Here is a 24,560-nt window from a genome sequence, read left to right on the forward strand (position 1 = left end):
TAGTGTATTTAGAAATTGGGGATAGTGTCTTTCATTGATTCTACAATGCCCATTTTTTCCTGTTTCAGCTCCTCCAAATTCAGGATGTATCTTAATTAATGGCATCAGCAATTCAGTGAAATCTAGTTGTTGCCAACAACTGATCACGAGTTTCTTATTTAAAAGTCCGGATTTCTGATTTCACTTTAAAATTGGAATATCTGGCAACAGCTGCCCTCATTCCTGCTTTGACCTTTTCTTTTCTTTTTTTTTAAGAGCTAGGGTCTCACTATGTTGCCCAGGCTGGACTCAAATTCCTGGGCTTAAGTGATCCTTCTGCCTCAGCCTCCCAAGTAGCTAGGGCTACAGGTGCACGCCACTGCACCCGGCTGCCTAGACCTTTGTATTATGGAACATGGGCTGACTGATTCCCCATGTTGATCATTAAGTCCAGTAAGCTGGTGTGGGGTTACCTGCCTGGTCCCTGAAGATATTCAAGAAACTCTTACTACTTAACTCATTTTTAGGTATATGTAGAAACACCCCAATTGCAAAGCTAATTTATCTGTTGTTTTTAATCACGAGTTGTCTCCTTCTCCACCATAAAGCGTCTTCTGCTTCCTGCTTAAGTATCTCTTATCCATTTCATTCAGAGAGAAGTTTCTATTATTGTTCAATTTGAACTATATCTGTGTTATAATAGTAATGGTAACTCAATCCAAAGGACCTAATAACAGGAAGTAACATGTCTTATATATCAGTTTATATTTGTTTTTTTGTAGGAACATACTGTGATCTCGGTATAGTTGTAATTTTGAGTTTCCTGGTGGGTTTAGTGAATTTATTTATTATTTTTATTATTTTTATTTTTTGAGACGGAGTTTCGCTCTTGTTGCCCAGGCTGGAGTGCAATGGCACCATCTCGGCTCACCACAACTTCTGCCTCCTGGGTTCAAGCAAGTCTCCTGCCTCAGCCTCCCAAGTAACTGGGATTACAGGCATGCGCCACCATGCCCGGCTGATATTGTAGTTTTAGTAGAGACAGGATTTCTCCAGTTGGTCAGACTGATCACGAACAAATGAACTTTTTAAATTGGTTACCTTATTAAATAGCTAGGAAAATAGTGGAAAGACAGTCTCTGTAAGTAGGTAAGTAAGTAAATATTGGGAAGCCAGAAACCTAAGTAGTTTTTCAAAAATCCTTTGTTTGTGGAGTCAAGATTACTCATGTTGGAAACCAGTTAGTCATTCAGGAAAACAGGGAAGTTCACAGATTCCTTATACTGGAAAAGTTTGCTTGCTTGCTTATTAATTAGCAGCAATGAAATGAGAATCGATTCAGATAAAATAGCCAAATAGTATGTTTGTATGACAGCAGTCAGCTCTGTATTCCAAGGGCTGATACCCTAGCAATGAAACACTGTTAAAAGAAGGTGATTAGGACCAGGATATATGTCCAGTAGCAGGGCAAATTGAGATTCGTGTCTCATGGCAATTTGTAAACAGCTTTTCCGCTAAAGCAGATGAGTTTGAAGTCCTTCAGAGACTCGGTCTTGAGTAGAGAGGTTGTGGGGAGATTACGTTTAAAAATGAATTGTGCTGGTCTTCCCCTTACAGAAAGCAGAAAATGGAGATTTAAATTGGATAATACCAGACCGATTTATTGCCTTCTGTGGACCTCATTCAAGAGCCAGACTTGAAAGTGGTATGTGAAATTATGGCATCAATCTCATTTTGTTATTGAAAGTATCTGTCCTGTATTTTCTTTTGAAAGAGTTACACCAAGCTTGACCAAGGGTTAATTATTTAAGCATACTTGGTCATTTCAGTACATCATTCTGACTGGATTTTAACTTTCTTTTTGTTTTGTTTTTTACAGTTATAATCCATTTGATATTTAATTCCCAGTCCAGATACTGTGTCCGCTCAATTACAGGTGAAACTATTAGCCATTATTTTCTTTATGTGTTTTACAAGATCTGGTGCATTTCTTTATGTAGGTTACCACCAACATTCTCCCGAGACTTATATTCAATATTTTAAGAATCACAGTGTTACTACCATTATTCGTCTGAATAAAAGAATGTATGATGCCAAACGCTTTACGGATGCTGGCTTCGATCACCATGATCTTTTCTTTGCGGATGGCAGCACCCCTACTGATGCCATTGTCAAAGAATTCCTGGATATCTGCGAAAATGCTGAGGGTGCCATTGCAGTACATTGTAAAGGTACGTTTCTAAGGGTGGTTAAATAATAGTATACAGTATGAGTATATGAATATGTAGAAACAGACCATATTCATTTGGTTTATGTGTCAGAACACGAAACTGCCTTTATTTTTAGAGTGCCATTAAACCTTTGATTTCATATGAAAAGTATAGTAACTTATTTTCATAAGTAATTCTACAAAGACATCACATTGAAATGCATTTATTTATTCATCAAATATTTATTGGGTGCATACTATATAGTTAAGTTCTAGGATACATCAATGACTAGCGTAAACTGTAAGAGCCTGTCTTTATGGAAACTATTCTTAACAAGTTGCTCTGTTTTCAGCAATTATAACAGTGCCTGACACTTAATAGATATTTTTTGAAGAAATGAATGACTGTACAATAATACATGGTATGAAGGTAGTGGGATTTATTTAACTCTCTTTGTTAGTTAATTAAGAAACAAGGAGTATAGTTTTGTTAAAAAAAAATCCAATATTGGATAAAAAGCTCAGCAAGCCTTGGGGAAAGGGGGAGACTGATCTCCAGAGTTACTGCTGTATTTGTAGTTTAAAATATAATGACAAAACATCACATTTCAGTTTTTATTGAAAAATCATAAGGTATACAAAGAAACAGGGAAGTATAGCCTATACAAAGGGAAGAAATACATCCAGGCCGGGCACGGTGGCTCACTCCTATAATCCCAACACTTTGGGAGGCCAAGTTGGGTGGATCGCCTGAGGTCAGGAGTTTGAGACCAGCCTGACCAACATGGTGAAACCCCATCTCTACTAAAAATACAAAGAAATTAGCTGGATGTGGTGACGGATACCTGTAAGCCCAGCTAATCGGGAGGATGAGGCACAAAAATCACTTCAACCCGGAAGGCAGAGGTCGCAGTGAGCCGAGATTGTGCTGCTGCACTCTAGGCTGGGCGATAGACAGAACAAAAAAAAGAAGAAGAAATAAATCCACAGAAGCTGTCCCTGAGAAAGATCAGATTGTGGACTTAGTAGGCAAAAATTTTTAAATAACCATCTTAAAGATACCCAAGAGTTAAAAGAAAATGTGGGAAAAGTCAAAGAAACGATCTATGAACAAAATGTTAATAACCAGTTATAAAAAGAACACCAAAAAGAAATTCTGGAAATGAAATGTACTATAACTGAGATGAAAAATTCACTGGAGGGATTCGGAAGCATATTTGAGCAGGCAGAAGAATCAGTGAGTGTGAAGCTAGAACCATTAAAAAACTAGCAAGTCTGAGGAACAGGAGGAATAAAGAGCATAAGATAAATGAACAGAATCTAAGGGACCTCTGAGACATACCCAAGTAGACCAAGATACAGATTGTGGGAGTTCCAGAAGGAGAAGAGAAATAAAGGAGCAGACAGATGATTTGACTGAAAACTCCCCAAATGTGATATATGCAAGAATATCCAAGAAACTCAACACACTCCAAGCAGGATAAACTCAGAGGCCCACGTGAACATGCATTATAATCGCGCTGTAACGACAGAGACACTCTTTTTTTTTTTTTTTTTTTTGAGACGGAGTCTCGCTGTGTCGCCCAGGCTGGAGTGCAGTGGCCGGATCTCAGCTCACTGCAAGCTCCGCCTCCCGGGTTTTTACGCCATTCTCCTGCCTCAGCCTCCCGAGTAGCCGGGACTACAGGCGCCTGCCACCTCGCCCGGCTAGTTTTTCGTATTTTTTAGTAGAGACGGGGTTTCACCGTGTTAGCCAGGATGGTCTCGAACTCCTGACCTCGTGATCCGCCCATCTCGGCCTCCCAAAGTGCTGGGATTACAGGCTTGAGCCACCGCGCCCGGCCGACAGAGACACTCTTGAAAGCAGCAGGAGAGAAGTGACCTGCCACATACAGGGGATACATCCACTGAGATTGTCAGCAGATCTCTCATCAGGAACATCGGAGGCTAGAAAGAAGGCAGTGGGTTGATATATTCAAAATGCATAAGTGGGGGAAAACCTGTTAAGAATTCTACATCTGGCAAAACTCCTTCAAAAATAGTGGAGAAATTAAGACAGTGCCCAGGCAATCAATTTGCCTTTCTGATAAAGGCAAATACATGGACCATTATAAAAGCTAGTATTATCATAACAAGGTTATTTGTAAAATATTATTACTGTGACTTGTAATTATTGTAACTTGCAAAAAACAAATAGAAAATCTGAATAAACTCCTAACTAGTAAGGAGATTAAATAATCAAAAACCTCCTGAGAAAGCAAAACCTTGGACATAATAACATCACCAGTAAATTCTACCAAACACTTAAGCGAGAGTTTTTCATCCCTAGATCTGACCTGCAAGAAATACTAACGGGAGTCTTATAGGTTGAGATAAAAGCACACTAGACAGTAACGCACAGCCATTGGAGAAAAGGAAGTAAAGATTTCTGATAAAGGCAAATACAGGGACCACTATAAAAGCTAGTATTATTGTAACAAGATAATTTGTAAAATATTATTACTGTAACTTGTAATTATTGTAACTTGCAAATATATGTAAATTATTGTAATTTGTAAAATAATTTGTAGTTTGCAAGTAGCATAATTGTATATTATTGTATACAAAAATTGCAAGTACTATATTACTGTAATTTGTAAAACAGAGAGTAGAAAACCAGTAGAGAAAATCAACAAAACCAAGGGTTGGTTCTTTAAGAAGAATAACAAAAATGATAAAACTTTAGCTAGAATGATGAAGTATAAAAGGAAGAAGACTCAAATTACTAAAATTAGAAATGAAAATGGCATTACTACTGATACTGTGGAAATAAAACTGATCAGTACTGTAAAAATGATCAGTATTGTAGGACAACAAATTGGATAATCTGCATGAAATGGACAAATTCCTAGAAAAACAAAATACCAGAGCTAAATCATAAAGAGAAAATCTGAACAGATCTCTAACTAGTAAGGAGATTAAGTATTCCAAAACCTCCTGAGAAAGCAAAGCCCTGGACATGATAGCATCACCAGTAAATTCTACCAAACACTTAAAAGACTAAAACCAGTCCCTCTCAAACTCTTCCAAAAATGTGGGGAAAAAAGAACACTTTCTAACTCAATAAGGCCAGCATTTCCCTGATACCCAAAACAGAAAGACACTGCAAGATAACTATAGGCCAGTATCCCTTATGAACATGGATGCAAAAAACCTTGAACAAAATACTAGCCAATGGAATTCAGCAGCATATTTAAAAGGATTGTGTACCATGACCAAGTAGGATTTATCCCATGATTACAAGAGTGGTTCAACATATGAAAATCAATCCGTGTAATATACTACGTTAAGGACAAAAACCACATGATCATCTCAATGCACAAAAAGCATCTGACAAAAGTCAATACCCCTTTGTGATAAAAACATGGTACAAACTAGGTATAGAAGGAGATTACCTCAACGTAAGAACCATATGTGAAAAGCCCAGAGCTAACATCATACTCAGTGGTGAAAGACTGAAAGCTTTTCCTCTAAGCTCATGAAGAAGACAAGGATGCTTGGTTTTGTGGCATCTGTTTAATACGGTAATGGAAGTTCTAGCCAAAGCAAGAAAGAAAAAAAAAACATCGAAATTGGACAGAGGGAAGTAAAATTATCTGTTTGCAGATGAGATGACTTATATGTATTATAGAAAACCCTGGGCCAGGTGCAGTGGCTCATGGCTGTAATCCTAGCACTTTGGGAGGCCAAGGCTGGTGGATTGCCTGAGCTCAGGAGTTAAAGACCAGCCTGGACAACACGGTGAAACCCCACCTCCACTAAAATACAAAAAAAAAAGCCGGGCGAGGTGCATGTGCCTGTAGTCCCAGCTACTTTGGAGGCTAAGGCAGGAGAATTGCTTGAATCTGGGAGATGGAGGTTGCAGTAAGCCAAGATCGTGCCACTGCACTCCAGCCTGGGGGACAGAGCAAGACTCTGTCTCCAAAAAAAAAAGGAAAAGAAAACCCTCAAGATTACACACACACACACCCCACCAAGCCCCTGCTAGAACTAATAAATGAGTTCAGCAAAGAAGTGGCAGCATATAAAATCAACAGGCAAAAATCCCTTGTTTCTAAGCCCTGACAATAAAAATCTAAAAAAGAAACTAAGAGTACAGTTTCATTTGTAATAGCATCAAGAAGAATCAAATATTGGGGAATTAACCAAGGAGATGAAAGATTTGTTTAAAACATTTTTGAGAAAAATTAAAGAAGATATAATTAAATGTAATAACATCACATTTGTCCACTGGGTGACTTAATATTGTTAACATGTCAGTATTGCCCAAAGAGATAGATTCAATGCAAGCCTGTCAAAATTCCAACATTGCTTGCAAAAATAGAAAAATGATTCTGAAATTCATTTGGGAATCTCAAGGGATGCCAAATGGCCAAAACAATCTTGAAAAGGAATAAAAAGGTTGGAGGACTCACTTCCTGGTTTCAAAACTTCATCATACAGGTTGGGCATGGTAGCTTAACACCTGTAATCCCAGTACTTGGGGAGGCTGAGGCAGAAGGATTACTTGAGCCCAGGAGTTTAAGACCACCCTGGACAACATGGCAAAACCCCATCTCTACTAAAAGATACAAAAATTAACTGGGCATGGTGGTGTGTACCCCGTAGTCCCAGCTACTTGGGAAGCTGAGATGGGAGGATCCCTTGAACCTGGGAGGTTGAGGCTGCAGTGAGCCATGATTGTGCGGTTGCACTCCAGCCTGGGCGACATAGTGAGACCCTGTCTCAAAAAAAAAAAAAAAAAAAAAAAGCTTGGTGCAAAGCTACATCAATCAAGATTGTGTGGTACTGGCATAAAGACAGATATAAAGACCAGTGAGATAGAATAGAGAGCTCAGAAATAAATCCTTGTGTATATGGTCAAATGACATTCAAGAAGGATACAGACGCCACTCAATGGAGAAAGGACAGTCTTTTCAACAAATGGTGCCGGGAAAACCTGATATCCACATGTAAAAAATAATACCATATACCAAAATTAGCTCAAAGTAGATCAAGGACCTAAATATAGGACCTAAAACTATAAAAGTCTTAGAAGAAAAAGAGGGTGAAAACTTCATGATATTAGATTTGGCAGTAATATGACACCAAAGGCACTGACAATAAAAGAACAGCCAAATTGGGCTATATAAAATTTTAAAACTTTTGTGCACCAAAGTGTACTATCAGCAGAGTAACAAGGTAACCCATGGATTGGGAGAAAATATTTGCAAATCACATCTGATGAGGGATTAACATCCAGAAGATACAGAGAAAACTCCTAAAAACTGCAACAAAACCCAGTTCATAAATGGGAAAAGGACTTGAATACACATTTCTCCAAAGATATAAAAGACCAGTAAGCACATGCAAAATTCTTAGCATTTTTGACTTGTAGGGAAAGTCAAATCACAACCACAATGAGATACCACTTTACACCCATTGGGATGGCTGTGATCTAAAAGAACAAAAACATCACCACCAGAAAATTGCAAGTATTAGTGAGGATATGAAGAAATTAGAAGCCTTGTGTACTGCTAGTGGGAATATAAAACAATACAGCTGCTATGGAAAATGGTGTGGCAGTTCCTGAAAAAATTAATGTCATTCAGCATAGGTGGTTATATGCCCAGAAACAATTGACAGCAGGGATATGAACAGATATTTTTACACCCATGTTTATAACAGCATTCTTCTTCTTCTTCTTTCTTCTTTCTTCTTTCTTCGTCTTCTTCTTCTTCTTCTTTCTTCTTTCTTCTTTCTTCCTTCTTCTTCCTCCTTCCTCCTTCCTCCTTCCTCCTTCCTCCCTCCTCCCTCTTCGTCTTCCTCTTCCTCTTCTTTCCTTCTTCTTCCTTTTTCTTTTTGAGATGGATTTTCACTCTTATTTCCCAGGCTGGAGTGCAATAGTGCAATCTCGGCTCACTGCAGCCTCCGCCTCCTGGGTTCAAGTGATTCTCCTGCCTCAGCCTCCACAGTAGCTGGGATGACAGGCACGCACCACCACATCCAACTAGTTTTTGTATTTTTAGTAGAGACAGGGTTTCACCATATTGGCCAGTCTGGTCTCAAACTCCTGACCTCAAGCAGTCCGCCCGCCTCAGCCTCCCAAAGTTCTGGGATTACAGGTGTGAGCCACCGCACCCAGCCAGCAGCATTACTCTTAATAGCCAAAAGGTGGAAGCAATCCAGGTTTCCATCAGAGGAAGGCTAAAGAAATGGCTAAAGAAAATGTGCTATATCAGCCGGGCGCGGTGGCTCAAGCCTGTAATCCCAGCACTTTGGGAGGCCAAGACGGGCGGATCACTAGGTCAGGAGTTCAAGACCATCCTGGCTAACGCAGTGAAACCCTGTCTCTACTAAAAAAAAAATACAAAAAACTAGCCGGGCGAGGTGGCAGGCGCCTGTAGTCCCAACTACTGGGGAGGCTGAGGCAGGAGAATGGCGTAAACCCGGGAGGCGGAGCTTGCAGTGAGCTGAGATCTGGCCACTGCACTCCAGCCTGGGCGACAGAGCGAGACTCCGTCTCAAAAAAAAAAAAGAAAATGTTCTATATCATACAGCAGAATATTTTGCATCCTTAGAAATGAAGAAAATTCTGACACATGTACTGCAACATGGCCGAACCTTAAAGATAATAGGCCAACTTAGGTCTGCTAGTCAGAAAAGGGCAGATACTGTATGAATCCACTTGTATGTGATACTCGGGGTAAGAGAAAGTAGAATGGTGGTTGCCAGGGCCTGAGGGGAGGCAGGGATTGGTAGTTATTGTTTAATGGGTCCAGAGTTTCCGTTTTGCAAGATGAAATATGTTCTGAAGATGGGTGGTGGTAATGTTTGTACAACAATGTGAATGCACTTAATGCTACTGAACTGGACACATACAAAGTGGTTAAATTGATAGTCAGAAACTGACAGTAAGGAAATGTAAGTTTCTGAATTAACTGATACAGCATTTAAAATAACTGTCTTAAACATGTTCAGTGAGCTAAAAGAGAATTCAGACAACTAAATGAAATCAGGAAAATGATACATGAAGAAAAATGGTAAATTTTATGTTATGAATATTTTACTCCAATTTTTAAACATAATTAAAACAAAATCCAGCATTGCTTATTTCATTTTTTAATTATAAAAAGCAGTTGAAGTTATTCTTCACCAGGGTCCTTTCGCATCCCAACCCCATCACACACCCGACATTTGACAATGTGCGGAGACCTTTTTTGAGGGTTGGGTACTACTGGCATCTGGTAGGTAGAGATCAGGGATGCTGCTAAACATCCTACAGTGTACAGGATAGCCCCTCACTATAAATAATTGTCCAGCCTCAAATGTCAGTACTGCTGAGGTTGAGATACCCTGAAATAGAATGATGACCAATTAAAAGCCTAGAGAGGCTCTTGTATGATTGCATCTTTGTTTAGGGAGGAAAAATGATGACAGTATGAAAATTGGTCTGTACGGTGAAAATTGAGAGTCATTAAGAGGTGTATTAGTCTGCTGGGGCATATCACCGGCTGGGTGGCTTAAACACCAGAAGTTAATTCTCTCACAGTTCTGAGGGCTAGAAGTCCAAGGTCAAGGCACTGGCAGGGATGTTTTCTGGGAAGGCCTCTCTCCTCGGCTTGCAGATGGCTGTTGTCTCTGAGTCTTCTCATGGTTTGTCCTCTGTTTGCACTTAACTCCTGCCGTCTGTTTCTTTTTCTTTCTTTTTTTTTTTGAGACAGAGTCTCACTCTGTTGCCCAGGCTGGAGTGCAGTGGTGCAATCTCGGCTCACGGCAAGCTCTGCCTCCTGGGTTCATGCCTTTCTCCTGCCTCAGCCTCCCGAGTAACTGGGACTACAGGTGCCCACCACCACACCCGGCTAATTTTAGTAGAGACGGGGTTTCACTGTGTTAGCCAGGATGGTCTCGATCTCCGGACCTCATGATCCGCCCTCCTCAGCCTCCCAAAGTGCTGGGATTACAGGCTTGAGCCACCGTGCCTGGCTCATCTCTTTCTTTTCTTAGGAGTACCCCAGTCCTATTGGATTAGGGCCCCACTCTGTGACCTTATTTACTTCCATAAAGGCCTTATCTCCAAATAGTTGTACTGGGAGTTAGAACAACATACGGATTAAGATTAGGGGAGACACAATTCACTTCATTATATTCTGCCCTCTGACCCCCCTCAAATTTATGTCCCTTCACTTCAAAAATACATTCACCCCCATCTCAACAGCTCTGAACATCTCAACTCATTCTGGCATCAACTCCAAGTTCAGAGTCTCATCTAAATAGCATTCAACTCAAGTATGGGGAGACTTGAGGTATGATCCATCCTGAGACATAATTCCTCCCAGCTGTGATGTTATAGGCACTGGAAAGACATTCCCGTTCCAAAAGGGAGAAACCAGAAGAAAGCGCTTCTAGACAAGTCCAAAACCTAGCCAGGCAAATCCCATTACATCTTAAGGCTAGAGGATCATCCTCTTTGGCTCCACGCTGTGCCCTCCACGCCCTCTTTGCCCTCTAGGGTAAAGAGGTGGCTTTGTCCCTGAGGGCTGTGGTCAGAGGCAGCTGGGTTCGCTGTAACTATCAGAGGTGGCCCTACCCTGTGAAATCAAGGAGTAGACAGGCTTGCCCTGAGCTTATATACTCTGTGTCTTGGTGGCAGTGGCAGCACTGGGGGTCTCTAAATTGCCCTTGGGATCATCCATCCTTTTCTTGAAGAACAAAGAATGTTTGCATCCAGGTAGCTCTGCTTTCAGAAGTCCAAAAGCCTTACTTTATTTTATTCCATGTCCATCCCCTTCACTGCAAGTTGCCAGTGTCTCTACTGGTATAATCCCATCTCTCTTCCTGGCTTCTGCTGAGAGGGCTGATTAAGTCTAGGGAATTTCTTTAGAGGGGGAGTGTTCAGCCACACCCTTGATTTTTCTCTCTGTAACACTCTTATTTTTTGCCATATGGATAGCCTGAGAATTTTCTGACTCTGATTCCCTATTGCTTAACAATTTCTTCTTTAATTTGTCTTTTTCCTTTTGCATTTTACTGTAACCAGTTAAGGAGAAATCAGGTTGTATCTTCAACACTTTCCTTATAAATCTCCTCTGCTAAATATCCAAGGTTGTCACCCACAAAGCCACTTCTCCATTTCTATTTAGTTGTTACAGTGACACCCATCTCATAATCCAAATCTGTTTTATTAAGGGTTCTCCAGAAAAACAAAGCCAGTAGGATTTTTTTTTATATGTAGGAGATTTATTAAAAGGAATTGGCTTATGCAAATATAGATTCTGGTGAGTCCAAAATATGCAGTGTGGGCCAGCAGCCTGGAAACAAAGGAGAGCTGATGGGGCAGATGAAAGCCAAAGGCAGTCTCTTGCTCAGGAAAGTCAGTGTTTTTGTTCTGCCCAGGTTTTCAGGTAATTGGATGGGGCCCATCCACATTATGGAGGGAACTGTGCTTACTGAAAGCTCACCAACTTAAATGTTAATCTCCAAAGATTCATTCCAGATTGACACATAAAATTAACCATCACTGGAGGTAATAATAGTGTAGATAAGACAGGCCAGCACCAAAAGAGGTTTAAAAAAATCTGAGTGAAAATATAATATAACAAACTAGAAAATATAATTGGATGTGGGAGTAAGTGCAAAATTGCAAGCCTTTGTTTTTGCAAAGATGGTGGTACCATTTTTCTAAAATGCCCAGGGCAGAAGACACTGCACTTACTAGAATGATTGCTTAGAAAGTGATTCTCCACCTTGGCTACACGTAGAATCATCTGGAAGATTTTCGGAATCTCTCTGTCCAAGCTATGCTGCACACCAGTTAAATCTAAATTCTGGGCATAAAGCCAGGCGTGGTGGCTCAAGCCTATAATCCCAGCATTTTAGGAGGCCAAGGTGGGCGGATCACCTGAGGTGAGGTGAGTTTGAGACCAGCCTGGCCAACATGGTGAAACCCTGTCTCTACTGAAAATACAGACATTAGCCAGGTGTGGTGGCACACGCCTGTAATCCTAGCTACTTGGGAGGTTGAGGTAGAGGAATTGCTTGAGCCTGGGAGGTGAAGGTTGCAGTGAGCCGAGATCACGTCATTTCTCTCCAGCCTGCTGGGCGACAAAGCGAGACTCCATCTCAAAAATAAATAATTAAATGAAACAAATAATAAATACATTCTGGGCATGAGACCAGGCATCAGTATTTAAAAACCTCCCTAGGTGATTCCAGAGTGTAGCCAGCCTTGAGAACTGCTGTTGAGAGAAGCAGAGTCATGAGAAGCCTTTTACAAAAATTCTACCTGCCCGACAAAATCCTGGCGCCCATGAGCCCAAGTTTCATTTCTGTGCTTCTTTCTTTTCCTAGCTGGCCTTGGTCGCACGGGCACTCTGATAGCATGCTACATCATGAAGCATTACAGGATGACAGCAGCCGAGACCATTGCGTGGGTCAGGATCTGCAGACCTGGCTCGGTGATTGGGCCTCAGCAGCAGTTTTTGGTGATGTAAGTAGTAGCGTCCGTCTGTAGTTCCAAGGGAACAAGTGGGGTTGGAATCTGATGGGGACGGGAATTTCCCTTAGTTTTCAGTAACAACGGATAGTCTGGTAGGAAGAAGTTGTTCATGTGTCTTTCTGGAAAGCTCTATTTTGATGTTATTTAAATGCTCTAGGAAGCAAACAAGCCTCTGGCTGGAAGGGGACTATTTTCGTCAGAAGTTAAAGGGGCAGGAGAATGGACAACACAGAGCAGCCTTCTCCAAACTTCTCTCTGGCGTTGATGACATTTCCATAAATGGGGTCGAGAATCAAGACCAGCAAGAACCCGAACCGGTAATGAAGCCATTTCTGTTGAGATGTTGTTACTGCTTTAACTGCTGTTGAAACCTTGTCAGGGCATGGAGAAATCTGTAGGTAAAATAATAAAGCAGTTCTTGGATGATTGTCAGTTTTTTATATTTATAACCCTCTCTGGGCACTTTTTACCCAACATAGTGGAAACGAGGTTGTGCGTCCATAAAACTATAACTCGGCAGGTGCATAAAAGGTTGTGAAGTGAGCTCTTTAGCCAGATCTACCCCTGCCCCTCACCCCTTTTTGCCATTTCACAACAGCCGATTTAGAAAGGCAATCAGTCTCAAATGGAGAGCCTTTAGCAAATCAAGGGCTTAGGGGGCAGCAGTACCACATTAAGTGGTAGTAAGTACACTGTGAGATTTTAAAAAGAATGTTTTCAAACGTGAAAGCCCATTAACCGTCTTCACTGTTGATACGTTCTATAACGAGTGCTGGGCTGTCTCTGAAAGTCAACTTTGGCCGTCTTAAAATGTGATCTGTAGCTTGATTGTGAAAGGGAAAAATATTTTAGAGTTTGCAGAAACGTGGACTGTCTGTGTTTATGTGGATAAATTGCTGCTCTGCTTTACTGCATTAATAAGCGCAGTTTAAACCATTAGCTCAGTGTTTTTTTTACTTACACAGTACAGTGACGATGATGAAATCAATGGACTGACGCAGGGTGATAGACTTCGGGCCCTGAAAAGCAGAAGACAATCAAAAACAAACGCTATTCCTCTCACGTGAGTCTGGGTTCCTTTGTTGTGGTTGATGTTTCTTTATTATGTGTGTGGGGTCCTTGGTGAGGGTTTTTCCTGTACATTTTTCTCCATAGTTGCAAGCCCATGATGCCACTTTGAAATGTTTGCCTATGTTATTTAAAACCTAGGGGTGCTGGCCTTGGAATCTCTCAGCTGGCCCTTGTTTACCTTGGTCCTCATGAGCCTTTATGGGTGGGAAGGCGACATCAGGGATACTTTTTCTCCATGAATAATCAGCACGGGGCATCCTCCAGAGCTCAACAGCAGATGGAAAGCCCAGGATGCCGGACCTGTCCATAGTTATAAACTGGTCTATTTCTTTACATTCGCCACGTAGCAGATCATTTGTTTTGATCAGCGTGACATGACGGCTTAATGACATTACGTTGTTTTTGGGGCAACAGTGAACTGGTCTAAACTATATTTTGGGTTTTTTGTTTGTTTCTTTGGGGAATGATTTTCTAATTATAGAGGAAGATTTAGCCTGAGAATAGTAAGTGTTGCAGTTACTGAGTGTATGTGTGTCCGTGTGTACATTCTCGTGAACGTGTGTTAGTTGGGATGGAACCTGATGGAGCGTCCAAGATTATTAGAAGAATACGCAGAAGCAAACTGCACGAACGTGGTCTTTTTTATAGGCTGCTCTTCAGTAGATGCTCCCACCTGTTGCCGCTGGATTTCTTCCTTCTAGTTACTTCCTTTTTCAGCGTGGGTCACCAGATTTCCAACCTTTTTTGGGGGAAGGGAGTGTGATGGACATAGATCATTTGTTCAGTAAGCATCTTGTAATATGGTAAGGAAGTATGATATAATAAACCATTTGTATTGGCAGAGAACAGGTTTTCTTTTTAACTGAAGGTAATTCCTCACTAGTATCTCGTCATAAAAATCCTGAAGTAGAATCACATGTAAAGCATGTGTCATTATGGGCTGCTCCTCTGGGAGGTTCTTCAAAGACCCAATGTAAAGAGTTGAGTTTTGCAGTATGCAGTGTTATGTGATGTAGGGCATCCATTATGATGACAGGCATTTATGAAGATTTCTTTTGCAGCTTAGTGGTACTGTAGTCAACTAGACTGCTTTAAAAATGGTGCCTTTTGGCCAGGCATGGTGGTTCACACCTGTAATCCCAGCACTATGGGAGACCAAGGTAGGCGAATCACCTGAGGTCAGGAGTTCAAGACCAGCCTGGGCAACATGGTGATAGCCCGTCTCTACAAAAATACAAAAATTAGCCGGGTATGATGGTGGGTGCCCATAATCCCAGCTACTCGGGAGGCTGAGGCAGGAGGATTGCTTGAATCTGGGAGTCAGAGATTGCACTGAGCTGAGATAGCGCCATTGCAGTCCAGCCTGGGCAACAGAGTGAGACTCCATCCCAAAAAACAAAGAAAATGTTGCCTTTTGTATAATTTACTTAACTCCGAATGTCATTTTGTTTTTAATTTCCTTATTAAAAGTCTTCATCTAAGGCCTTCATGGTTTTTCTTCGGCAGTATTGTGGTGGCTCCAGGTAATCATCCAGATACTAACTCTGGATGTGGCGGAGGCAGGCAGTGCCCTCGAGCAGTGCTCCTCTGACTTAAGTGTGCATGAGGCACCCGGCGCTTGTTGAAATATGGGTTATGATTAGTGGGGTGGGGGCAGGGCCCAAGATTTCACATTCTAGCAGAGGCTGCTGGTCCAGGGACCACACATGGAATTGCAAGCCCTAGGAAACTGATGCTTTTGTGGGTTGATTTTAGCTGTGTCCAGGTTTTTTTGTTTTGTTTTTCAGGATCAGCATCATCGTTTATTTTTTAATATTTTGTTGCCTGCTGTTCAAAAGTCAAGTTGAGAGTCAGGGGATACAAATCCTGCTTAGTCAAAAGTTTTTGTTAAATAGGCAGTTTCCTTTAGTCACCCTCTGAATCTGCTACTCTGATTAACATGAGTTCAAATCTAGCTGGGCATGGCAGTGTGCACCTGTAGACCAGGCTATGTGGGAGGCTGAGGCGAGAGGACCACTTAGCCCAGGAGTCTGAAGCTGCAGTGAGCTCAGGATTCCTTTTGGTAATATCCTAAAAACAATACATAAAAATAGCCCCACATAACACAAATAACAAAGTTTTAGGCCACACTTTCAAAGAAGAAAGCAAAATGCTAGTTTTTCTAAGCTCTGAGTTATGTGTATAGACCCCAGGGGATTTTTGATGAGTCTCAGCAAATCTCCTTCCTCCTCCGTTACAACATTTTGCGTATCCCTTCTCTGCTTTTTCAAACCCTCTCTGCTATTATTTGCAGCTTTTTGGCCCTAGAAAAGATCAGTCGAAGGTTTTCTTTCTTTCCCTCTTGTGTCTTTGTAGTTATTTTAGGAATAGAAGTCCCTGAGGGACTGTATTCAACAATGGCTTCGGTTGAAAAATACAAAATCAATTTCTTCATCCCAATTTTGACTCATTGATTTCTGTGAGCAAGTTATTTTGCTTTAACATTGGCACTTAGCCTTATGAAAATACAGTACGTGCAAGAAAGAAAGTTAGTGAGAAATACACAAGTACTAATGACTCTTAGGAGAAAGTTGTAGTACATAAAATATTATTCCAATGATTGGTTTTTTTCTCTCTCTCTCTCTTTTTTTTTTTTTTTTTAAGACAGAGTCTTGCTCTGTTGGCCAGGCTGGAGTGCAGTGGTATGCCCTCGACTCACTGCAAACTCTGCCTCCCGGGTTCCAGTGATCCTCCTGCCTCACCCTCCCGAGTATCTGGGATTACAGGTGGGCGCCACCACACCCAGCTAATTTTTTGTATTTTTAGTAGAGGCAAGGTTTCACCATGTTGGCCAGGCTTGTTTCGAAATCCTGACCTCAAGTGATCCACCTACCTCAGCCTCCCAAAGTGCTAGGATTACAGGCATGAGCCACCAGCGCCTGGCCGGTTTCTCTTTTATAAATGGTCAGTTTTGGGGGAGAGTTTTAAGTTTTTTATCAATTGTAAAATGGCCATTTGCTCAGCCTGTCTAATCCTGACTACAGTGATGACAGTAAACCATGTGGCACCATTGACCTTGAGCTGATCTTCAGGACGTGATGACAAGTATATTGTCTGTGCTAAAATGGATTTGGTAGATTTCATAACTTGAGCCATGAGGCCTGTCGTTCTGCATACTGATGGTTTTGGCAGGTTTGGAGATGGGTATGTGTGTTAGCAATGGAAAGTAATTCTTAAGCCGTGAGGTTTACTAGAGGAACAAATAACCATCTATAATGCTGACACCTGGACATTCAGGCTGTTCTGCCTTTAAGGAACTGAAAGTGAAGCCTGGGATGGGTAGAGAGTTTTCTAGTGCTCTCAGGCCATTTATTCATTCCGTTTAAATATTCATCCCTGTGATCTTAATATATATTAGTAGGCTTGTTTTTTTTGTGTGGGAAGATTAAATAAGATGGTGTAGGTATAACTTGTGGGGTGAGGTTAGCTTGTATTTCGAGTTCACCCTTTAGTCTAATCCCTTTCCACAATATAAGATGCCTGGCATGTACGTTTTTTTTTTTTTTTTCCGAGACAGAGTCTTGCTTTGTCACCCAGGCTGAAGTGCAATGGCGTAATCTTGGCTCAGTGTAGCCTCCGCTTTCCGGGTTCAAGTGATTCTCTTGCCTCAGCCTCCCGAGTAGCTGGGATTACAGGCGCCCGCCATCACGTCTCGCTAATTTTTGTATTTTTAGTAGAGATGGGGTTTCACCATGTTGGCCAGGCTGGTCTCGAACTCCTGACCTCGTGATCTGCTCCGCCTCAGCCTCCCAAAGTGTTGGGATTACAGGCGTGAGCCACTGCGCCTGGCCTGACATGGAATTTTTAATGATGACAGTGATGAGGTCAACAATAAAAATGACATGGTAAGCCAAATCAGTTGCTTCCAAATTGATCAGCAGTACCACGCACGCGGCACATGCTCAGTAGCGGCTCTAGGATTTGGTCACAGATGTATCCAGGTAACCATGTGGAAGTGCAGTCACTGGAAGGAGCTTCTGCCCTTCTAAACGGGAGGAGGTTTCCTTCCTTGCTGCTAGAACCCAGATCAATGGATTGAGAAACCCCAAGCTGAGGCTGGACATGGTGGCTCATGCCTGTAATCCCAGCACTTTGGGAGCTGGACACAGTGGCTCATGCCTGTAATCCCAGCACCTTGGGAGTTCAAGGGCAGGAGGATCACTTGAGCCCAGGAGTTGGAGACCAGCCTGGCCAACATAGCGAGACTCTGTTTCTACAAAAAAATTAAACAACAACAACAAAAAACTAACTGGGCATGGTGGCATGAACAGGTAGTCTCAGCTGCTACTCAGGAGGCTGATGTCGGAGGATTGTTTGCACCTAGGAGTTGGAGATTACAGTGAACTATGATAACGCCACTGCACTCCAGCCTGGGCAGCAGAGCAGTACCTTCTGTTTCTTTCTTTTTTTTTTTTTTTTTTTTTTTTTTGAGACAGAGTCTTGCTCTGTCGGCCAGGCTGGAGTGCAGTGGCATGATCTCGGCTCACTGCAATCTTCGCCTCCCGAGCTCAAGCAATTCTCCTGCCCTAGCCTCCCAAGTAGCTGGGATTACAGGCGTATGCCACCACACCTGGCTAATTTTTGTAATTTTTTTTAGTAGAGAAGGCATTTCACCATGTTGGACAGGCTGGTCTCGAACTCCTGACCTCGGGTAATCCACCTGCCTTGGCCTCCCAAAGTGCTGGTCTTAGAGGCATGAGCCACCGCGCCCAGCCGACCCATTTCTTAAAAATGAAAAAGAGGCCAGGTGCAGTGGCTCATGCCTGTAATCCCAGCATTTTGGGATGCCGAGGCAGGTGGATCAAAGACCAGCTGGCCAACGTGTTGAAACCCCATACTAAAAATACAATACTTAGCTGGGCGTGGTGGTGCACATCTCTAATCCCAGCTACTCAGGAGGCTGCAGTGGGAGAATTGCTTGAACCTGGGAGGCGGAGTTTGCAGTAAGCCAAAATCACACTATTGTACTCCAGGCTGGGTGACAGAGCAAGATTCCATCTCAAAAAATTATAATAATTAAAAAATAAAAAAACCCCAAGCTGAAAGCCAACTAGTATGAAGAAAGTGAGTGCAGAAAACAACTAAGAAAAATCTATAGTATGCATACTTCAGTGAAATTTTGCTCATTTTGTTGCCCTTGGTTAAATGTGAACCGTATTATAAAAATGTGCCATTCCCTTAGCTTCCTGGATGACTCAGGAGTTAGTGATTCCATTGAAATGAGATCAGTTCTGCTGTGTTACGTTCATTTTTAGTTGTGCCTCCTGTGATTTTGTTAACTGGTCCGGGGTTTTGTGTTTTTTGTTTGTTTGGTTTTGGTTATCTGGTTTTGCCTCCTTTGCCCATTATGGTTTGGTTTAGTTTTCCGTGTGTGCACATCTTGTGCTTTTTGAAGAACCTCAATCGTTTATCTATGACTGATTTCAGTATCATCAAGTTAAATTAACATGGGGTAGTTATGTAACTAGTGACTGAGTCCTCAAGTATCAAACCTGTTTAAACACAGCATTTTGTTCTCCAACATAAAATGGCAAAACTCCATCCTTGTGGACCGCCCCTTTGTACGCCTGTTGCTGTTTTGGGCTTTTAGGGTGTCTGAAATTACATATGGCTTGATTGATTGATTGATTGATTGATGATTGCGTAATTTATTTTGGCTTCCCAATTTGAACATCTGTTCTTTCCCCTTCACCCCTTTCCAGATGTCCCCTAGCTGTGCTGACCTCTGCACTGTGTAGTGTTGTCATCTGGTGGATTGTTTGTGACTACATTCTTCCCATCCTGCTATTCTGTCTCGATGGTTTCAGAACACAGTAGCCATCAGGACCCCCTGACAGATAGCTGCTGTAAGTGTCCCGTTCTGTTTCTCTGCCGTTGCTTACTTCTGGTGCCTAGTGTGGTTCCCACAATGCATGTTTTTCTCCTTGTCAGCTCCTAGCTTTGTTGGTTTGCCTATTTTCAAAGGTTCTTTTTCTGAATCTTTTCAATTAATGGGATGGTGGTGGGGAGGGAAGGTGGGCTTCACTGTTCCTCTCATAGAAAGGATATTAAAAGTAACATATCTTGTTTTAAAGTTATGCTTATCCTTAACAGATATTTCAAAATAGCAGTTGATAAATGAAGACACTGAAACAGGTTTTCTTCCCTATCAAAAGTAGTTAGTTAGCTTGGGATAATTGGGGTGGTTTTATTTTTGTTGGTTGGCTATACAGTTTTCCTCTAGTTGTTTCTGTGTCTTGAGTATGTCCTTCCCAATCTAGCAAGGAAGCATTTTCCCCACTGATCTACTTTCATTAAACATGTGATTTTGTAGCCTCAAAATCTGCCGTTGTACAGCAGCTCTCTCATAAGTCTTCTCTCTAGTGTGCAGAATGTCCTGCTCTGTCTCATTTTCCTCCTCCCCTTTAGGGAATACAGTAAGTACAGTGTGTAGCACTTGATACTAAATGAAAGTAGGAGGTCGGAGCTGAGGCCGCCTGTTGAAGTTGGTGCATTCCCATATGACAGTCATTGCTCCCGCTCTTCTCCTTGCCCAAACACAGCCAGAATGCCTTTATTAGGCTGATAGCAGCAAATTTGTATTCTCTTGAGATCTTTTATCTTTGAAATGAAGACCTTAACAGCGAAGAGGCTTTATTTCTGCAGAGGAATGTGCAAGAGGCCCACTTGTGGAGCAACCTGTTGAAGACCCCCAGAAGGCGCGTGTGTCCTGCGTCATGGGGTCCACCGCCACCCTCCTGTGTCTGAGCTGCATTCTTCCTTCTCTCAAGCTTTTCCCTTAACTCATGTTTTAAGAATTTCTTCTCTTTTCTCCTCTTGGACTCGGAAGTTATGAAAGAATGCAAAAGTTCCTTGCAAGATCTCTTCCAAAGAAAAATTCCATTGCAACCAACTCTGGTACTTTGTGGTTTCATTGAGTATTTTCACATAGCTGAGAAAGATTTAAAAATCAAGCTGATTTCACTCTTCAGAATTAGGCAAAACCTGCTTAACTTGCTCCTATTGATGGCATTTTCTTGAATATCTTACAAATAAAAGCTTATTGTCGCGCATTCAGACCTGCCGTATTTCTGAGATAGAGCAACCTTTTGGGTGTTTTCTCCTTTACTTCTCTTAGTCAGCTTTGATTGCCCCATATTCTGACTCAAGAGCATCATGCACTACTTAGATTTATTCTTCTCAAACTGTTGCAAGTGGCAGAGATGTTCCGAATGGGTGGAACAGTTGCTAATAATACTTAGGCACTTTGTGGTTGAATGATCATTCCCAGGGTAAGTTTAAAAACGGTCTCTATCAGGCTCTTTGCTTTCAGTATTCCATGTAAACTATACCTCCTGTTATTGTTGTTAATGACGTTTGCCGTGGTATTTCTAGACCCAAGCAGAGTATTCAGTTTAGCCTGACTCATTATTTGGAATTTTCAGAAGCAAAAAACTTGTGACAGTTACAGTGGTGTTAATCAGTATCATCTTTGTAGCACCCCATGACTTTCTTTCCAAAGGGTTTTATTTGTAAGTTGGTGACTCCTGAGTGCCACCATCCACCATCAGCACCACCCACCTCTGCTGGCAGCGGACGCAGGTGGCATGGCATCGTTTGATCAGTTGTTTCCAGTGAAAAGCTCCCGTTATGCAGCATGCCTGGAGAATTAGGCCATAACAACACTTCAGGCTCCTGAGTCAGACCCGGAGATAGTGGGAAAGGCTTGTCTGAAGGCAGCAGGGCCTCAGGGTCACCTTTGTGCATGCTCTTGTAGTGTCCGGAGTGGACAGCCAGTACATAGTGCATAGTTGTCCTGATGGATTGTTTTCTTGGAATTGGACATTTATGTTCCAGACCTGGCTTTTTAGTTTTTGGCTTGGCTGTGTTCCTTGGGTTGCAGATTTCACTGTATCTGAAGTCTCAGAGTACCGAGGCTCCAAGGATGCTGCAGAGAAGGTGGTGAACTGCAGTATAGGCAAGAGGTAGGTAGGACAGAGGATTTTGTCAGGGGAGATGGGAAGGAAGAAAATGCATCTGCTGCATGCTGCTCTGCAAAGCCATGCCTGGCCTGGGTTGGGAGGCAGAAGGCAGCGAGTGCCCGGGTTCTCTGTGGCAGAGGCAACGTGTCACCCTCTGGTGCCTGTCAGGTGGTGTGCGCTGTCACTGGTGATAGCTCAGTGGAGTTCTACCCCCACCCCGACTTCATCAGTGCGTAACCTGCAGTTAGGATAAATAATGTGTTGTCAGTGCAAATAACTGGAATCTTCCCTGGTATGATTAGCACACTCAAGTTCTGTCATTCTCTTGGTTTTAAAGTTCCACAGAAATTACTAGCTGTTTACTATTATTATTATATTAGTTCACTTTACACTAATTTTATAGAGAAATAAATACTTTTTAAAAGATGTTTTCCAGCAGCCTAGAATGACTGCACGGCGGAGCCGTAGTGTCTTGTTTTGAATGTGCCATTTCCACACTTCAGTCTTAGTTAATTTGAGAAATCAGGATTCAGATTTCCTAAGCAGGCAGTGTATCAGCTCTTGTGTTTTCCTCAGATTAATTATTTTGCAGTGTGATTGTTGTCTGTACTTTTGGCCAACCATGGCCTCAAATAATTTGAGAAGTAGGTGTTGTATTTCAAAAAAGAGCCAACGGGAGTCTCGTTTTCCCTGTGCGTGAGGCAGTGGCCCAGGGGAGCGTGAGAGCTGTGGCAGTGCTGGCCTGGGCTTCGGAAGTAGCAGTGAAGCAGCAGCGGTTTGTTTTGTTTTATGCAAAATTCTATATTCAAATTTTTAGCAGAGATGAATAAATATTTTCCCTTCACTTTATATAAACAGAAATAATTTTTAGGGATGGGCAGGCTGGCTCATACCCACAAATCTCAACACTTTGGAAGGTCGAGGCAAGAGAATCACGGAGGCCAGGATTTTGAGACCAGCATGGGCAACATAGCGAGACCTGCATCTCTATAAAATGAAAACTAGAAGAGTTAGCTGGGTGTTGCGACATGTACCTGTAGTCCCAGCTACTCTGGAGGCTGAGGTGGGAGGATCAGTTGAGTCCAGGATTTGAGGCTGCAGTGAGCTATGATTGCGTCACTGCACTCCAGCCTGGGCAACAGAGTGAGACCCTGTCTCTTAAAAAAAAAAAAAGAAAAAAGAAAGAATTTAAAAATAATCCTTTGTTTTTAGAAGTAGAATTCACAAGCCAGGGTAATAGTTGCCTTTAATCCTACAATTAAGTCTTCACATACACTCTTTTTTTTTTTTTTTTAAATACAGAGTCTCAATCACCCGGGCTGGAGATGGGTGACACAAACATGGCTCACTACAGTCTTGACCCTGAGAGGTCAAGGTCAAGGTGATCCTCCTACCTCAACCTCCCAAGTAGCTGGAACCACAGGCACGCCCCACCACGCCCAGCTAATTATTATTATTATTATTTTGTAGAGAGGACGTCTCACTATGTTTAAGAATTTGGGCTTCTTAATGGTGTCTTGTTTCATGACTGAAAATCTGAGAAGCTACTTTTACTTTTGAACACAAAGATTTGTTTGGCTGGAGGATTTCTTTGGTGTAGGAATTGCTTAAAATGACCAGGCTGGTCTCGAACTTTTGGCCTCAAGTGATCCTCCTGCCTTGGTCTCCCAAAGTGCTGGAATTATAGGCATAAGCCACCACACCCAGCGCCTTTGTCTGTTGTGTTAGAACATGCAACGTATCAGATGATCACACCCTAGGAGAATTTCTGAACCAAACATTGGCTGATTTATCCAGGATTCACGTCCCTCTGTGAGACAGAAAGCTAGTTTCAAGGGTCCCTCAGAAATCCGGCATGAGTAAAGTGAAACAGTGGGGAAAACTGCCCCGCCTTCTCCCCAAAAGGCTTGGACCGCTGGCCCAGACAAGCTCCAGGTTCTGCTCTGGTTGCTTTTTTTTTTTTTTGAGATGGAATCTCGCTCTTTGGCCCAGGCTGGAGTACAGTGGTGCAATCTTGGCTCACTGCAACCTGTGCCGCCCGCGTTCAAGCAGTTCTCCTGCCTCAGCCACCTGAGTAGCTGGGATTATAGGCACCTGCCACCACACCCGGCTAATTTTTGTATTTTTAGTAGAGACAGGGTTTCACCATCTTGGCCAGGCTGGTCTTGAACTCCTGACCTTGTGATCCACCCGCCTTGGCTTCTCAAAGTGCTAGGATTACAGGCGTGAGCCACCATGCCCAGCCTCTTGTTGCTTTTTCAGTGATGAGACGTTTAGCATTTCACTAAGTGTTGGATATGCTTTGGTTTGGGTGATGCTAAGGTTGTAGAAATGTATTAATCTTAGCATATTTTAAGGCCCTGTCTTTGGTATATTAGCCAGCATGGTGGTAGCTGAGGCCTATGAGGTGGGATGCTCACTCATTGTAATGGTTCCTTTTTACTCTTTTGAGCTGGGTTCTCATAAGTTGTTACTGGCTTTCTCACCTTTATGTTTGAATAGGAGAGAAGAAAGCTTAAGTCAGTGTTTTCTCTTTCAGAAAATTAAAAGTTGGTATCTATAAATGTGTGTATATGTGTTTAGTTTGTCATTGATTATCTCTTGAAGAAAAAAGTTGCATATAGGCCTGGCGTGGTGGCTCACACCTGTAATCCCAGCACTTTGGGAGGCTGAGGTGGGCAGATCACCTGAGGTCAGGAGTTTGAGACCAGCTTGGCCAACATGGCAAAACCTCATCTTTACTAAAAATACAAAAATTAGCCAGGTGAGGTTGTGGGCGCCCATG

The 24,560-nt window shown here is 42.2% G+C and overlaps 1 protein-coding gene across 7 annotated transcripts in view; it reads left to right on the top strand.

The window, feature by feature from the left end:
- The window catches only part of CDC14B (cell division cycle 14B), a 123,914-nt gene that overhangs the window by 85,028 nt on the left and 14,326 nt on the right, over nucleotides 1–24,560 (top strand). For 4 of the 7 annotated variants that reach the window (XM_025360272.1, XM_025360276.1, XM_025360273.1 and 1 more), the window contains exons 8-12: nucleotides 1,597–1,684; nucleotides 1,980–2,210; nucleotides 12,557–12,695; nucleotides 12,862–13,021; nucleotides 13,670–13,767. In XM_025360272.1, coding sequence (XP_025216057.1) covers nucleotides 1,597–1,684; nucleotides 1,980–2,210; nucleotides 12,557–12,695; nucleotides 12,862–13,021; nucleotides 13,670–13,767 — 716 coding nt within the window. Of the gene's footprint in view, nucleotides 1–1,596; nucleotides 1,685–1,979; nucleotides 2,211–12,556; nucleotides 12,696–12,861; nucleotides 13,022–13,669; nucleotides 13,768–19,516; nucleotides 19,661–24,560 lie in introns of all 7 variants that reach the window. The other 3 variants (XR_003115988.1, XM_025360277.1, XM_025360274.1) reach the window with 1 other exon arrangement.

Source organism: Theropithecus gelada, chromosome 15 (assembly GCF_003255815.1).
Source record: "Theropithecus gelada isolate Dixy chromosome 15, Tgel_1.0, whole genome shotgun sequence".
Classification (NCBI taxonomy): Eukaryota; Metazoa; Chordata; class Mammalia; order Primates; family Cercopithecidae; genus Theropithecus; species Theropithecus gelada.